This window comes from Ovis aries, chromosome X, assembly GCF_016772045.2.
Source record: "Ovis aries strain OAR_USU_Benz2616 breed Rambouillet chromosome X, ARS-UI_Ramb_v3.0, whole genome shotgun sequence".
NCBI lineage: Eukaryota > Metazoa > Chordata > Mammalia > Artiodactyla > Bovidae > Ovis > Ovis aries.
This window is the reverse complement of record NC_056080.1, coordinates 56,386,582-56,404,213: the sequence shown is the minus strand read 5'-3', so window position 1 is coordinate 56,404,213 and position 17,632 is coordinate 56,386,582. Positions and strand designations below refer to the sequence as shown.

Here is a 17,632-nt window from a genome sequence, read left to right as displayed (position 1 = left end):
CTGGGGATAAAGCAATGGGAAACAAACAACAAAAATTCTTGGTCTTGTGAGGTCAACATTCTAGGGCAGGAGATAGACAAGAAACAAGGAATTAAATAAAAACAAAAAGAGTTACAGATCATGGTAAGAGCTATATTGTGCTGAGAGGAAGTGATGGTAAGATGTAGAGTTCAGGGAAAGACACTTGGAGGAGGTGACAGTTATGCTGAATCTAGAGAGAAAGGATTCAACCATGTGAATATTTAGAGGGAAGGGCCTTCCAGGCAGAGGGAATAGCCAATGCAAAGACCCTGAGGTGGGAAAAAGCTTGGTGTGAGGCTGAATGTGGTGAACGAGTGAGAGTTATTTGTACACTCATTAAAAAAAAAGTGCGATCAACACAGTATTAGATCAAGAGAGCACTCAATGATCAGACTTCCCACTCTCCATGCACACAACTCCCACACAATGCTAAAATTTGATTCTGCCCAGTTCCCAGTGCAATCTAAGTCCTGGCCAATGGCAATGAAAGAGGCCATAGATCTGCTCTAGATCACAGGCAAGATGCCTCACCTCTGAGCCTCAGTTTCTTCATCTATACAATGGGGGCAACAATATATAACCTATTTCCAACTTGGATCCCACTGGGTCACCCTCCTCCTCTAGAACTTGCTCTCCAGAGGGGGAAAAAGGCGCAACTCAAAACTGTCCCTGGTGTCAAAGCTGTTTCCAAGGGGGTAATTAGAAACTCTTGTACATCAAAGCCTAGAATAGAGGGGCCTACCCCTTCCCATTTCTGAAACCTGGTGGATATAAGATCTCAGGTTTCATACCTTCAGAGGAGTAAGAGAGCAGGGAGGAAAATAAAGGTGAGGGAGAATTCAAAGGGGGCAGACTTCTTCCATCTGCAAGATCAGTGCAAGAATTTCTGAACCATCCAAGGGCAGCTTAAGGGGTTAGAAGAGGGTGGAGGTATAAGGAGTAGGAGCTGGCTTTGCCCCTTAAGAATTTCCCTGCAGCCATGGAAGCTGGAGAAGGAGGGAGTCCTGGGTTCCCTTTAATTTTTCATTGTTCTTCATCCTTTACTCCACTCCCCACCCCACCCTGGTTGGGTTCCCATGGCAAGCACTGAGTCTAGGAAGGGCCTGTCATATCACTTCTACCCCCACCAAACCCAGAATTCCATAACCCTTTGAGCAGGTTTTGTCCTGGAAAAGACCTTACATCACACAACCTCTGAATCCCCAGGAGCATTGGCTAGAGCAAGCACAGATCTGGGGTAAAAGAGTTGACTATGGGGAAGTTGCTTGAGCTCCCTGGGCCTCAGTTTCTTCACGGGGTAGTGACAAGAATGAAAGTAGATGGTGTGTGCAAAGTTCCTGGCTCCTTGTAGGCATTTATAAACCTGAGATGCTGTTTCTGCTGTTGTTACTATTGTTATTATTGGGTGTCGCTGATCCTGAGTCATCACTGATTATAAAATGCACCATTATTCTATATATCACTTAAAAAGACCAAAGAAAAGTACTTCCAGTTAAGTTATAACCTATCAGTGCTTTTAAGACACTCTGACTTTGGAGATATTAAACAATTAAGTGCTTCTAGGGCCCTGGCTGACAATGTTGTTTCTTAACCTGGATTCTGATTCCACATGTATGTTCATTTGTGAAACTCATTACACGGGGTCACCACCCATGGTCTCCTTGTTTTTCTGTATGTGTGGTACACTCCAATGTTAGGTTTATATTAAAAGCCAGTCAAACTTGCGCAGTTTGGAAAGGATAAGATTTTGTATTGGCCCTGCACTGGGAGATGTAGTCCACAGCAGAGTATGCACTGAATTAATGCTGAGTGAACAGATGAACAGCTGGGTGTAGGACACAGTAATAATAGGGTCATTTCTTACTTTGAGGTCTTCTAAAAAGGTGCTATCCCAGAAAGATTCATTTTCCAGATGAGCAAGAGATACCCACCCCAAGGTCACTCATCCAAGGTTTTACAGATGAAGGAACTGCCTAAGGTCCCACACTTTAGTGAAGGGTTGAGCTTGGATTGTACCCAGGTATTTGGGCTCTAAAATCCAAGCCTTTACCCACTATACTATCCTATGTGGGGAAGACTGATGGATGGTCCCCAACACCTGTAAACCACTACATCTTCCCCAGATTCAGGCAGAAAGAGGTCATGCCAAATAAAAGAAAAAGAAAAGAAAAAGAAAGAGCTCATGCCTTAAACTACTATTGTGGGTTGGACAGGCCTCCTGGCTCCTAGGAGTGGGAAGGTCCTGCCTGCCTGGGGAGACTGGGGTCATGTGAGGACCAGCATCTGACTGTTCTAGAAGTAATAAGGGAGAGAAGAATTCACAGTGAGACTTCCACTGTTAACTGTTCCACCCATGGCAAGCAGGGGCTAATGGAACCTCATCCTGACCAGTCATTTCTCCAGCTGGCTCACAGTTGGACTGGCAGGCACAGAATAACCATTTGGTTGACTACATAAAGTATGGAACAACAGGGAGAGGGGCAATTTGAGGAAATGACAGTGTGGGTTATTGACACTGTGAGCTACTTAAAATCTAACTGAATTACAGCCTGCTTGGGACTGGCTGGGGCTGATGACCTGATGCTGCAAAAGAGAGGCAGCCTCCTGAGGGACTTACAGGTTGACTGACTGATGACCCGTGCTGTTGCTGCCTGCCTGGGTAGCCGGATGTTGTGAATGGCTGACTATTGCTAGGAATCACACCTGGCCGGAGAGTATGTGTGGATGTTACACTGTCTGGGGATGTGTAAAGGAGATCTGCTCAGTCGCTCAGTTGTGTCCTACTCTTTGCGACCCCATGAACTGCAGCCCACCAGACTCCTCTGTCCATGGAATTTTCTGGGCAAGAATACTAGAGTTGGTTGTCATTTCCTAATCCAGAGGATCTTCCAACCCAGGGATCAAACCTGTATCTCCTGCCTTGGCAGGCAAATTCTTTACTACTGAGCCACCTGGGAAGCCCCTAAAGGAGGTCTACCCTGAGGGAATTTCAGGTTGACTGATGGACAGATCTGTGCCTGCCTGATAGGCAACCATATCTAGTGACTGACTGTCTACTGTGAACAAATCACAGCGTACTTGACAGACCGTGTGCTCAGTCAGATGTTGAGAATGGCTACCTAGTTGACTGATACGAAGGGCAGACTGAATGAGTCACAGGCCAGCTGGCCCACTGAAAAATCAGTGTAGCCGCTTGAAACCATGGCTGTCCACAGACAGAACCACATCCACCCTAAAGGGCCCTGGGGGTCAGAGAATGCTGACTGACCTACCAATGGAGGGTATGCCTTGCCTGAGAAATGACAGATTGCTGGCCACTGACAGGTGGCCTGGAGGCTTTAGCTGCTGTGAGTACGTGCTCTGGGGAAATAAACTGCCTGATCACGGCATGAATGAGGAGGAACCTGAGAGAATTATGGAGTGACCAGCTGACAGTGGAGCGTGTAGCCCACACGACAGGGCTACATTCGATGTTGACAATGACAGTCTGTCCTGACATAATCACAGCCAGCCAGAGGGCCCAAGCTGGCTTCCTGGGCGGTGGTGAGGTGATTTCCCCCAGAGGATTCGGAGCTGCTTCCAGGGCCAGGGTAGATGGAGAGCCTGGCTACTGGACAGACTGATGGTGTGATGAAGGGACAATCTAAGGGAATGGCAGGCTGGCTTACAGCAACATAGCTGTTGTCAGCGCCGTTTGTCTGCCTCAGGGGCCTCGCAGCTGGCCCGAAAGCAAGAATGGATGCTGCTGCTGACAGACTGACAGCGTGAATGGCGGGCGGGGGTCTGATGAGACAGTGGTAGTGGTGATGGATTTCAGTCGGGTGACTGCCCGAGCAGCTGTATGCGGCGGTAGTCCACCTGGGGAGTCACGGACTGCTTGGGGTTAAAATCTGGTGACGGACTGACTGACGGCGGTAATTGGGGGTCTGACAGGACGGAGAATCCCCTTTTGCGGCTAGCTGACAACGTGATTGGCTGACAGCGTGACAGACAGACCGGCGTACGGGCAGGGCCTCCGGCAACCTCAGCCGCCCTTGCTGCCGCGGCCGCCCCCCAGAGGCACTCTCGCAAAACACTGGCGAGCACCCGCCTTCGGGACCGAGCCGGGTGGCCGGGAGGGGTCCCGTCACGGCTCGCCGGTTGGTCCGCGCAGGCGCTGCTCGCTGCGCGGCGCGGCCAATAGGCTGCGCATTCTCGGCCACGCCCGCGCGAGCTCTCTTCTCGCGAGGCCGGTTAGGCCCGAATGTCGTTAGCCGTGGGGAAAGATGGCGGAAAATTTAAAAGGTGAAGCAGTGGCGGCAGCGACGCGGGCCCGCTGGCAGGCTGGGTGGGCTGGAGGGGTGGCGTCGCGGACTCGGGGCCCCCGGCGTCCGAGGCCACCGGGCCGGGAGCCGGAAGGTCGGCGCCAAAAGGCTGGGGCTCGAGGCGCGCGGGCCTGGCGCGCGGGGCTGGGCGGGGCTGAGGGGAGGGGGCGCGTGCCTTGGAACACGGAGGGCGCGGGGCTAAGTGGGGACGCGAGAGGGGGGCGCGCGCCGCAAATTGCGACCTGACGGCGCGCGCACGCGCGGGGGCTTGTTGGGGGAGGCCGCGCCCGCGCGCGGGAAAATTGGCCGCCGGTGACCGTTACCCTCTCGGTGTCCACGCGAGACGCCGGAAGGGGAGGGGAGGGAAGGGGACGGACCTCCTTTTCAGCGTTGCGGGACAGGGGAATCATCAGGGGGAGGATATCTGCTCGCAGCGTGATGGGGGAAGGATTTGAGGCAGAGAGAACTCCCCCAGGAAGAGGGGAAGAAGACTTCCCTAATGGGAGAGCTGGGCTCCCTGACGCGCAGGCAAAGAGGGGTGACTCAGTGTTGAGGAAGGTGGGCCCCTCTGGATGAGGAAAGCTGCGGGGGGGATGGGTTCCACAGGTGTGAAGGGGAGCTCTGAGGGTAGGAGTGTCCACCTGTGGTCAGTGCGGAGACAGCAGCATATTTGAGTTGGGATCACATTAGTTGGGGCTTCAAATGTAAGTTTGCAAGGGAGAGGCATAGGGAAAGGAAGGCGTGGGCACAGGCCGAGTCTCCACTAGGCCTGTCTAAGAGGAGGGGTGGAAATGCACACGTAATGATTTTGCAAAGCTCTTGTACATTTGTAGGTTGACATCTAGAGTATTTCACCATGAGTTTCAGTTTTTGTAATGGAAGGTAGAAAATATTAAACATTTTTAAAAGATGAAACAGGATGAGGACTGACTGATTACATTTGGAACAAGGGTTTTGTGAAATGATTTGATAAAATGGCTTCTAAAGCACAGAGACTAAGAATATGCCTTGAACCAAAAGATGCCTTTTAAATTACAAAATCTGTCCTGAAAAATTTTGGTAGCCTCCCCCCCCCCCCCCAACAACTAACCTATTTGTTCTGTCTGTTCTTGAATTCAGAGCACACTCCTTTGGGTGAGCTTTACCCTTCAGAGAAATATGAATGAGACAGAAAATCAAAATGCAGCCTGAAAAAATATGGATTTAAGGCACTCACGTGAATCATTTGGGGAAGCTTCCTATAATCTAATATCACTCCACAATCTCTTATTCTTAATTCCAAAATCCAAAAAGCCCTGAAAGTTTAAATTTGGTGTCATTCAGTGGCAAAATTAGGCTATCACTGCCACTATCTTGCATCTTTCTCTTATTCAGTGTGAAAATTCACACTTTTTCTGCAGAACTATTAATGTGATTATGGCTTGATACCCTTGACCACACTAGGGCTGTGTTAGGGAATGTAGGGGATATACCTAGAACTACACTTGTAAAATCCCCCCAATGGAATTTGGATTCTAAAACATCTGGCACCAGGAGTTACAGATGAGATTGTGGACCAGTCTTTCCAGTTAATGCCTTTGTCTGGTGCCCTGGAGGCTTTAATCCCATCCCTACCCACCCACCTTGGGACAGTGCACCCTACTGAGATGGGGGTTGTTCTCTTTCTTTTGCAAAGTGGGGAGAAGGACAATTAGGTCCTGAACTCCAAGGAGGTTTGCAGGCAGTTTAAAGAATGGTATAGAGGGAGCTGAAAGCTCTGGAGGAGGGGTGGGGAATCGATTCCTTTAGGATGATCCGTGCAGCAGAAACCACTTGGAAGTCTGCTGCTCCAGGGTAAGCCTTGGACAGTGGGCACTGGGGTAGATGGAAGTGGCACATCTTTGTTGAAGGGTCTTAGCATTGGGAAAGCCTGTGGATTAAATTTCACTGCCTCTGAGGTAGTCCTTTGGAATTCCTAGGGATGATTTGGGGTCCTCTTTGACCCCTGGCCTCATCAGGATGCTCAGCAATAGTTCTTTCTGGCCCTCTTTGTTCTAGGCTGCAGTGTGTGTTGCAAATCTTCTTGGAATCAGCTACAGGACCTGTGCCGCCTGGCCAAGCTCTCCTGCCCTGCCCTTGGCATCTCCAAGAGGAACCTCTATGACTTTGAAGTCGAGTACCTGTGTGATTACAAAAAGATCCGCGTGAGTCTGGGGTGACTGTGGCCAGGGCAGAGGTGACTCAAGGAAGCTGGCTTCCTGCCCGCCTCCTCCCCCATTACCCACATCTGTTTCCAAAAGCAGTTTTCTCCTCTGATCTTAAAAACGTAGGATTAGTAGGCCCTCTTATCATTTCCATTTTACAGGTGGGAAAACCAAGTGGCTTTCTGAGAGGGGCAGGAGCCAGAAGGAATCCTTAAATAAATCTCTCCTCCCACCTCCCTCTGAATACAAACCAATTGCAAAGATTGAGATGCTGAGCCCAGGAGTGGAGATAATGATAACTAATGGTATTGATGATGATGGACAGGGAAGCCTGGCATGCTGCAGTCCATGGGGTCACAAAGAGTCCGACACGACTCAGCGAACTGAACTGAATGGTTTTGAGCACTTTGCGGTGCGAGGCACTTTCTTTTAGAAACTAATTTAATCCCACCAGCAACATTGTAAAATGGCAACTGTTACTGTTGCCCGAGGAGATAATGGCAGGACAGTTAACAGAACAGCCTGGAGCCAGCATACTTCAGTTCACATCCAGGCTGTGTAACTCTGGAAAACTTACACCAATTCTCTGTACTTCATTTTCCTCATCTATACAATGGGGATAATTAGCAGTATCTACCTTATATAGAGTCGTAAGTGTTAAATTAGCTAATAATACATATAAGTTGCTTAGAACAATACCTTCTACATAATGAATGCTAGAAAAACATCTGCTCTTTTTTTTCTTATTTACAGGATGAGGAAACTGAGGCCCAGTGAAGTTAAATAACTGCCTGAGTTTAGGTTTGCATTACTAGGGAGCAGCAGATTCAGGATGTGTACCCAACGTGTTTAGTTGTAGAATCTGTGTAGTTAAACTCTATCCTATAGTGCCTCTCGGCAAGAAAAGATCCTTCTGGCTGCTGTGTGGAGAACAGACCTAGGGATGAGGGTGGAAACAGAGGGACAAGTGAGGAGGCTGCTGCTGCACTCCAGGCGAGCAATGAGGGTGGTGACAGAGATTTGAAGTGTAGTATTCTGGATGTAGCTTGAAGGATTTCCTGAGGGTGGATATGGGGAGTGTGAGAGGGTGGATATGGGGAGTGTGAGAAAAAGGAGTCAAAGATGACTCTGAGAGGAGAGGCTGAACAGCTAGCAGGAGGGGATAGATTTGGGAGATAAAAGTTGGATTTAGACAGATAGTAAGGGGAAGAGAGGGATTTGAACCTAGTGAGCCTCACTCTGAGAGCCTATGTTTTTTTATCACTGCAAAGAGTCATTCTAGGAAAGGAGCGGTTTGGGTGTTGCCCACAGCCTTTGGGATGGAAGTGCCACAAGAGCTGGCCCAAGGGTCTCGTCTGTCACTTACAGTGCCCCCACCCCTTCCCCACCCCCCCAGGAACAGGAGTATTACCTGGTAAAATGGCGTGGGTACCCAGACTCCGAGAGCACCTGGGAACCACGGCAGAATCTGAAGTGTGTGCGCATTCTCAAGCAGTTCCACAAGGACTTGGAAAGGGAGCTGCTCCGGCGGCACCACCGGTCAAAGCCACCCCGGCACCTGGACCCAAGCCTGGCCAACTACCTGGTGCAGAAGGCCAAGCAGAGGCGGGCACTCCAGCGCTGGGAGCAGGAGCTCAATGCCAAGCGCAGCCACCTGGGACGCATCACCGTGGAAAATGAAGTGGACCTGGATGGCCCCCCACGGGCCTTTGTGTACATCAACGAGTACCGTGTTGGTGAGGGCATCACCCTCAACCAGGTGGCTGTGGGCTGCGAGTGCCAGGACTGTCTGTGGGCACCGGCTGGAGGCTGCTGCCCTGGGGCATCACTGCACAAGTTTGCCTACAATGACCAGGGCCAGGTGCGCCTGCGAGCCGGGCTGCCCATCTACGAGTGCAACTCCCGCTGCCGCTGTGGCTATGACTGCCCCAACCGAGTGGTACAGAAGGGCATCCGCTACGACCTCTGCATCTTCCGCACGGATGATGGACGTGGCTGGGGTGTCCGCACGCTGGAGAAGATCCGCAAGAACAGTTTCGTCATGGAGTACGTGGGCGAGGTAGGGAGACAGGGCTTGGCGGGTGTGTATGGCTCTCCCCACTGTGTGTTCCCACCCTGAGCGCCTGCCTCTTTCTCCCTACTGTATGCCTGAAGTTCCCCTGCTTTCCCTGGGGGGAAGGTGTTGAGGGGGTAACCTGAGTGTGAGAGGGACTATCCTGGCAGGGGCACATATTCCACGCTGGTAGTTAAAGGCACGTTGAAATACTTTCAAACTGGGTTGACTTCATAAGGGTACCTAGCAAAGAGGTAAGCGGGAACTGAAATCCAGGCAGCATTCCTTTTAACAGACCACGTGGCCTGCACAGGATTGCATCATCTGAAAAGGCACTTCCTCTTCTCATTTCATGAGGGTCCAGCTTATCACCAGTCAGTGTCTGCCCAGGAGTACTTTTTTTTTTTACTAATCTGCACAAAAAGAACACAGTCTGCCTTGGGCGGGAAGCAGGGGTGGGGTTGGCTACCTCCTCCTCTAGCCACTGCAGGACACTGGGGCAAAGCTGGTATCCTTCCACCCAAATGGTGTGGCTGCCTAGGTTCTTTCCCTCTTGTGCCTTTACCGTGGCTTAGAGCTGCCTCTGATCCTCAGTGTTGCCTGGTGGGTGGGCTGCTGGGGGGCAGAAGGGGAGGTCTCTAATGGGCTGGGCCAGGATATGGTGCATATCATGTCTGCCCACACCTATTGGTTGCGACCAAGTCATGGGCCTTACTTCAGTTCAAAGGCAGCTGCAAAGCATGATTCAGCCATATGCCCAAATGGAAAACAAAAGGGGGTTGGGTGAATAACTAGCAGGTGTCTGCAACAGCAAGTTTTGAAGTGGGTCACAGTGGGCATTTGGGGTGAGACAGTTGTTTGTTACATAGGAAGGCCTCATGCATTGGGGAACATTTAACATCCCTGGACCATGACCATTTAAATCCATGAGTGTACCTTGTCACAGGGACAGCCCCAAACACCTCTGTGTTTCTGTGGGTCTCTTAGGGGTGTGATACAGCTGGGAGGTGACAGCATTGGCTATAGTGATAACAGTGATGAAGAGGAGAGGCTCCTGTTCTGAGGAACTATGTGTGTGTGCTTAATTGCTTCAGTTGTGTCTGACTCTTTTCGACCTTATGGACTGTAGCCTGCCAGGTTCCTCTGTCCACGGGATTCTCCAGGCAAGAATACTCGAGTGGGTTTCCATGCCCTCCTCCAGGGAATCTTCCTGACCCAGGGATCAAAGCCATGTCTCTTAACATCTCCTGCATTGGCAGGTGGGGTTTTTTCTTTTTTAACCACTAGCACCACCTGGAAAGCCCTGGGGAACTATAGAGAGGGTCATAGCCCCAGGGGGCGGGGGAACAGAAACTGTCTAGAGATTGAGCAGTCCACACAGCAGAGGACCCTGACAGTCTGAACAGAGAGATATCCACACCCCAGACAATCCTGGGGGCTGGGTGGAGTAAATGTCCATGTGTCGAAGGACTTGACAGTCCAGAGGAAGGAGGAGGCGGCCACAGCTCAGAGGGTTCCTGATAGTCTGTAGGAAGAGGTGTCTATGTCCCAGCGTGACTCAAGGAAGAGGGCAAGCTCTCCAGAGGACCCTGGCAGTCCGAGTTAAGAAGTATCCACGCTCACGCTGCCCTGACAGGAAAGTGAAGTGTCCTCACCCCAGCGGGATAGTGACAGTCAAGAAGCTCAGGTGTACACCAAAGAGGCTCTGACAGCCTGGAGGGAGTGTCCACACCCTCAGAGCCCTGACACTCCAGTGGAGATATTCAGGTCTTAGAGGGAGAGCAACAGTGTGGAAGAGATGTCACAGCCTAGAGGGGTCGTAGCTATGCAGGGGAGGAGGCATCTACACCCACAGGAGTCAGCGGTCCTAAGGAAGTCCAGAGCAGGGGTGTACCTAGTTTCACCACACTGGCCGTCTCTGGAGGAGTTGTCAGCAGCACAGGAAGATGCTGACAGGCGAGGAGGAGGAAGAGTCTTCAACTCATTGGCACTCCAAGGTCCCACAAGCCCGACTCTTTTCACACCATTCTTCCTTAGCGTCCTTATTCCTCCATGCTATAAACATGGCAGTAACTGGGGACCCTCTCATTCCCTATCCTCACTCTTCCCACTCTTCCCACATTCTCTTCAAGGTATTTCTTGGCTTCCCTCCTGCCACATTCAGTGACTTCCAGGCCCACCTCCGACATCCTTAGACCTGCGGGGCCTCCTGATGGCAGCACAGGCCCCCAAACACTGCCAGGTCCAAAACTACCCCCCCGCCCCCGCATCCCACTCTGACAAGGCAGCATGGCAGAGGGCTCAGGAGGATGGAGTCTGGGTGCCTGAGGCTGAATCCCAGCTCCACCACTCATCAGCAGTCACTTAACCTGTTTGTGTCTTATTCTCCTAATCTGTGTAATGGGAATGATAATAGCACCCACCTCATAGACTTGTTCCAAGAACTAAAGTGAGTTATGATGTGTGAAGCATTTGGTGTTCAGTACACAGTAAGTCTTCAAACAACGTTAGCCATTATAGTCCAAAATTCAGAACACCCAAAATGCCCAGAAACCAAAAATTTCTGTAGCCTGCCTGGCTACAAAAGGCAACCAGACCAGATATATGCCTATTTGTAATCTGTTTATCCCACTTGGTGTGCATATTCGTCATTTTGCAGAAATATTAACTTACTTGATTATGTGGTGCTGGCCTACTGCATGTTACATAATCGGGGGCATACCCCTGACCCCCTCCACTCTGGAGCCCAGTTCACTCTCCGTCTCTGCTGTCAGTCCCCACACCAGCTGTGCTTCCACGTTCATCGGAACATCACCATCCTAACCCACCAGAGAACGTAGCCTAGTTTATCAATTCTGAAACATGCACTTTCTTCGTGTTTTTTTCAACTCTGAAATGAAAGTGAACCTCACTTTAATTAGTTTAATTAAATGATGGCATATCATCATTTAATTAGCAGAAGTTTTTCTTGAGAAAGGGCACACAAAAGAAGGGAGCCTGTTAGATTTTGACAAGCTACAGTACTCAGCCACTCCTAACATGAAAACAAACAGAAACCCCTTTCACGTATCTGAACTTGTTGGATTCTTACAACAGCCCCTGTCAAGTTGAGATTATTGTCATCTCCATTCTACAGATGAGAAAACTGAGGCACAGAGAGGTAACGTGCTCAGAGTCACCATGCTAGTAAAGTGGGCCCGGATGTCTAAAACTAGTGTCCTGCCAGACCTGGTGGAGTGTTGTGGTTTGGGTTTGTTTGTTTGTTTTATTTGGCTGAGAAAACAGGCACAGGGAGAGAACATTCAGGATCCCATATCCGGGAGGGGGCAGAACAGCAACTGGCTTCTGAGTCTTCTGGTTCCCATTCCCATCAAAATCCTTTCCCGGCTGCCAGCTTCTAGCCCATCTATCTTCCCCAGTCACTCTGGTAGGGAGCGGGGACATGGACTGTTTTGCTCTCAGGTTTTTTGGGGGGTGGACCAACCATTACACAGTGGAGCTGAAAAGAAGCCAGAAGGAACCATTTGTACCCTGCAAGGTCTGCAGTGTGACTCACTCATGGGGAGACTGAGGGAGCAGGTAGGGGAAGAATGGACAGGAAAATAGAAACTGGGGAGGAGGTGGGCATTCCATCTGGCTGGGGAGGAACCCAAAGGGAAAAACCAGCCCAGGCACTACCTGGTCTGCTCGTGAGCCCAGGAGAAGCTGCCCTTTGATCCCAGGCTTCTAGAGGGGGTGGTGGGTGGGGAGCGGGAGCTTCAGGAAGGCTGCACAGATAAGTGACATCTGTGAGAGCTGACATCAGAAGGAAGGGTGTGTTCTCTGGGAGGTGGAGGGAGGCTGACCTTGATGTACTCCTACTTAAAATGCTTCTGTGACTCCTGTTTTGTCCCACAGGAGAGAGTCCCCACTCTTCAGTCTGGTCAAAGCCCTTTTGTGATCTGCAGTTCCCTTTAGATGGTGTCTCTCTTCCACTGCCCCTCAAGCTCTAAGCACTAACTAGACTGTGATCCATGAAGGCCAGTCCAGGCCTGGTCCCTGTGCTCTCCCGCCAGTGACCCCCAAGGGCCAGGGGGTCCTGTGTCTCCCCCACCCAGCTGTGACCCCTGAGTACTGGGGCCAGGCACAGGGTAGGCCCCATGAAAATCCACTGAATGAATGAGCGAACAAACAAATTGCTATGGGGAAGCCAGGTTCCTCAACAAATGGAGCTGGAGTAAGGGGCAGTGAGCAGCATGGCCCAGGGGATAAGCCTGCATCTTCTAAGGGGGCTGTTGATCAGCCTTCAGCACAGAACAGAGGCTGGAGGTGGTGATGGAGGAGGCAAGGAAGAGGCTAGAGAAAACAGAGGCTGGTCACGGGCTGACATGAGAATGAGCAAGAAATGAGGCTGGGGTGTGTCTCAGGCTTATGTCCAGTGTGGCAGGAGGGTAGTGGTGGGCGGTAGTCTCTGACAGAGGGAGAGGGAAGGAAGATGGGATGTGGCAAGAAGAGAGCTGAGCTGCCTTTAGGACCACTGCTGGACGGAGGTCAGGGCTCCGAGCTAGAGGGTGGAATACACATGACAGGTGTCTACTGCGTGTCAGCGGCGTACTGCGCTGGCACTTGTGGCTGATGGGCAGCAAGAACCCAGGAGTGGAGAATGAGGCTGGCCCTGGTCTAAGGGCACCCAGGCTGAGAAGGGGAAGTCTTGGCTACTGGTGGGACCTCACCCAGAGGGAGCATGGTCGGGGATTACCAGAAGGCTGTGGTTGACCAGGAAGAGGGGACACGAGGGATAGAGAGGAGGGGTGGTGTGTGGCGGGGGTTGGGTGGGGAGTCCGTCACCAGCACTTGGGAGGCAAGGACAGGCTGGGCTAGGATAGTGTTCCGGTTACTCGGACAGGCGGGGACCCAGCTGGGGAGGAGGATACACCTCCTGCCGTCTTAAATACCAGCTGTTGGCAGTGCACAGTGTTAGGCCTGAGTGAGGTGGTCTCATCTGTGCTGTGGTCTCCTTACTTTCCTCTTCCTTCTCTGTCTGTTTTTGGCCTCCACCTCTTTTTTGTGCTATCAGACTCTGGGGTCTTGGCCTTTTCTCTGAACCTGGGACCTTTGCATTAAGATTCTGCGTCTAATTCTGCCTCTGGCTCTGGCCTCTGAGTCTCTTTCTCATTCATTCAGTCTCCCTTTCCCCAGGCCTCTCATGCTCACTATATGCTTTTTGCTGTCTGCACTGCCCTGCATAGGCTTCCCAGGTGGAACAGTGGTAAAGAATTCACCTGCCAGTGCAGGAATCATAAGGGACGTGGGTTCGATCCCTGGGTCGGGAAAACCCCCTGAAGAAGGAAATGACAAGCCACTCCAGTATTCTTGCCTGGAGAATACCATGGACAGAGGAGTCTGGTGGGCTACAGTTCTTGGGGGCACAAAGAGTTGGATATGACTGAGAACACAGTGCACACACCGACCTGTACTGGCTTGATTCTCTTGTGCTGGTCCTTCAGTGCCTCAGGCTCTCTTGCCCTGGATCAGCCTCTCACTCCCACTCTCCCCGCCCCTCTCTGTTCAGCTCTGGGTCTTTTTCTTCCTCACCTTTGATGTGGGTCTCTCACTAAGGGGGTTTCTCTCTCACTCCTGGACCTTGTGGCCGGCCTCCACCTACCATTGAGAGACTCACCATACCATCCAGAGGCCTGAGAAGGGCTACCAGCCCTTGTGTGTCCCTGCTGAGCTAGCCACAGGGGTGCCTCCTTGCTCCCTTGTTCTCCTCCAGGGGGCCAGGATGGGGGTCAGGAGCTGTGCTGGCTTTCCTGAACCTTCTGGGCCAACCTCCTCTCCCCTGTGACCTTCTCCCCAGATCATTACCTCAGAGGAGGCAGAGCGGCGGGGCCAGATCTATGACCGCCAGGGTGCCACCTACCTCTTCGACCTGGACTACGTGGAGGATGTGTACACTGTGGACGCCGCCTATTACGGCAACATCTCCCACTTTGTCAACCACAGTGTGGGTACCCGCAGGGGGGCAGGGGGTTGGGAGGAGCAGGCTGGGGCCCCTCCTCACCCTCCTGCCATTTTTTGTTTTTTTGCCCAGTGTGACCCCAACCTCCAGGTGTACAACGTCTTCATAGACAACCTTGATGAGCGGCTGCCCCGCATTGCTTTCTTTGCCACCAGAACCATCCGGGCAGGCGAGGAGCTCACCTTTGATTACAACATGCAAGGTGGGGGTGGCAGGGGACTGGGGGCAGGGACATACAGTGACATGGGACATGAGGACCCCTCCCCAAGGAGCTTTAAGAGGCTCTTCCTCACTCCCAGGCTCCTATCTGGACTCCTGGATTCATGCCTACCCTTTGGGGATCCCTTCATTCCTAACCACTGGACCCCAAGCCTGAGACCCTCATACCAACTTCTCCTGAGGCTCCTGGGGGAGGATGTTTGGCTCAAGAGTTGAGACACTCCTCCTGATTGCAATCTTGTCTGAATTTCCCCAGTCCCCCAACCTTCACTGCTCCTAACCCCCTTTGACCTTCCTCATTCCAAGACTCTGGACACCCTTGTGGCCTCCAGCCAGTCCCTTTCTTGACAAACTAGCCACCTCTGAGACACTCGAGGGGAATCTTTGGCAGGAGAGTTCAGATGCCCCTCTGGATGCCCAGGTGACCCTCCATTCCTGACCCCTGTCTGACACAACCCTCTCGGTCACCCCGACAGCTCCCTGCCTCCTCCGAGAACCCTCACTCCCTGGCCATCTTCCTAACACCTGAACACCCCTCTAGTGGAAGCCCTGGCCCTTACCCGAAACCACCAACCCTATGACCCGCTACCTGACTCTCATCTCAGACCTCCCCGCCCCTCAGACTCCTGGGTCCTGTGGTAAAAAGGGCAGCGGGACCCCTCCATCTTGGCCTTCTGTCTAACAAGTACCCCCCTCCGGCTGTGACTCTACAGTGGACCCCGTGGACATGGAGAGCACACGCATGGACTCCAACTTTGGCCTGGCTGGGCTCCCCGGCTCTCCCAAGAAGCGGGTCCGCATCGAATGCAAGTGTGGGACTGAATCCTGCCGTAAATACCTCTTCTAGCCCCATGAAGTCTGAGGCCAGACTGACCAGGGGGGGCTAAAAAGCAGCCCACCCCACCCACCCACTGCTGCCCTCCTGTTGAAGAACAACTGCCAGGCCCTCCTGCCTGCCTCCGCCTGCCCCCTGCTCAGGGCTGCATGGCCATGGGGAGGGCGGACTCCAGGAGTCCCCTCTCCCTGTCCCAGCCCCATCCATGGGTTGCACTTACAAACCCCTGCCCACCTTCAGAAGTGATTTTTCAACACCAGGACTTTCTGCAGTTGGGATCCATGGCCTAGCAAGGCGGTCCGAGGGCTGAGCCCCAGCCCATACCCAAAGTAGAAACGTCTGTTTTTGCACCTGCTTCTGGCCAGAGCTTGAAGGGTCTGCTGCAGGCCCTCTCCCGGCTGCCCCAAGGGTGTGAGGAAGCATTCCCAGGACAGGCTGACCCCAGAGCCCAGGATTCCCAGCCCATTCGCCTCCCCTACCACAGAAATGTGCTAGTGAAAGAAGCGGGGCGGTCTTCAAGGGCTGCAGGCTGTGGCTGGGTCCTGCTCATGCTTGCATGCTGGCTGGTGTTGGCCTGACAGCTGTAGGGTCTCCTTTTCAAAGCTGTGCCTCTGAGAAGCAGACACCCACATGCCACTAGAGGAGAGTGGATGCCCACAGCCTGTTGGCCAGTGAGAGGCAGCCCAGACTTTACCTGTCCTTAAGGTGGGCAACCCACTCCAGTATTCTAGCCTGGAAAATCCCATGGACGGAGGAACCTGGTAGGCTACAGTCCATAGGGTCAGAAAGAGTCAAACACAACTGAGCAACTTCACTTCACTAAGGTGGGCTGGGACTCAGCTCTGCCTTTGCAACAGCTAGAAAGTGCCCAGGGCTCTTGAGTTCAAAGGATTCTGGGAGCCCTTAACCTGTGGTGTGAGGACTGCTGATAGCACCCAGAGCTGGACCTGAGACCTAGCTAGGCTGTAGACAGCACTTAGACAAAACGTGCATGGATGGGGTGCTGAGGAGGTGCCAGGCACTGGGCTGAGCACCTGGTCCACGTGGATCGTCTCAGGGAAGCCTTGAAAACTGTGGAGGTGGATCCCAGGAAAGGGCCTGGGTGGCAGAAGGCAAAGCACAGACCAAGAATGGGGTGGGGCTGGCTTACCCACCAGGATGTGGCGAGGTGAGGGGAAGCCCCTGCCACCTCCTAGCCCTCCAGCCCTTTGCACTCACCTTGGGTCCTCTGGTCTCAGTTCCCTGCCCACAAATGTATAAAAGGTGAAGGCGCTGATGGCTGCCTCGTCCCTTGCTTCCCCTGTGAGGTCTTCTCTAGGAAGCCTTCCTTCCCTGACTACCTGTGCGCAGTGTTCCCACGTGAGACTGTGCCCTGCCAGCAGATGCCAGATCTGTGTGTCTGTTTTTGTGTCCATCTGTGTGTCTGTGCTCCCCACCCCCAGACTGACCTTCAGGCTTGGACTGAATCTGATTCTCCTCTTGTATATCCCCTTGGCCCTCCCAGTCTGGGAATGGGCGTCAATAAAACAGGTTATTGGCTGAAAAAACCAAGGTGTGGGGATTGAAGACCTTGTGTAGGTGGGGGTTGGGGAGATGAGAGGCTGGGAGCAGGGGTGCCCAGGAATGCAGTCCTCCAACCTCAGCCATTTAAATTCCCTGCAGTGCACCACTTGCACCACCGTCTGCATACATGCTGACCTAAGATAAGCTTGCTTTATACTTCAAAGTTATCATACACTGGACAAGCAAACTAAATCCATTGCTGTTGAAATGGACAAAGCATTATCACTGGCCATACATATGACACAATTCTAGCTGGATCCTCCATGCTTTTCAAACTTTTGAGCCCAAAGCCTGCTTACTACATTCAAAGAGAAAAGTCTGTATGTGCTGGGGGAAGTTTTCTGCAAATATTTATTGAGCACCTATATGTGCCAGGGTATAAAACATAAGAGATGGTGTTTCAAGTATACATACTTGCCTTCATCATCACTCAACCTGAATGTGAACCCATGC

General features: G+C 52.2%; 1 protein-coding gene across 3 annotated transcripts; it reads left to right on the top strand.

Annotated features, from left to right (window-relative positions):
• Window positions 1-4,262: 4,262 nt before the first annotated feature.
• Window positions 4,263-17,163, top strand: SUV39H1 (SUV39H1 histone lysine methyltransferase). Of its 3 annotated transcripts, XM_027963004.2 has the most exons (6): window positions 4,263-4,305; window positions 6,363-6,508; window positions 7,905-8,567; window positions 14,401-14,547; window positions 14,635-14,764; window positions 15,495-17,163. In XM_027963004.2, the coding sequence occupies exons 1-6, from the start codon at window positions 4,287-4,289 to the stop codon at window positions 15,626-15,628; spliced, it is 1,239 nt and encodes a 412-aa protein (XP_027818805.1). In that variant the 5' UTR covers window positions 4,263-4,286; the 3' UTR covers window positions 15,629-17,163. The 3 variants fall into 3 exon arrangements, with proteins under 3 accessions (XP_027818805.1, XP_060264260.1, XP_060264259.1); XM_060408277.1 differs by having other exon boundaries at window positions 14,635-17,163; XM_060408276.1 differs by having other exon boundaries at window positions 14,401-17,163.
• The last annotated feature ends 469 nt before the right edge of the window (window positions 17,164-17,632 follow it).

Excerpts from the sequence above, each read along its gene's own strand:
- SUV39H1 (XM_060408276.1), top strand. Across the intron at positions 6,509-7,904 it reads GTGATTACAAAAAGATCCGC|GAACAGGAGTATTACCTGGT; the intron begins GTGAGTCTGGGG and ends CCACCCCCCCAG. Across the intron at positions 8,568-14,400 it reads TCATGGAGTACGTGGGCGAG|ATCATTACCTCAGAGGAGGC; the intron begins GTAGGGAGACAG and ends CCTTCTCCCCAG.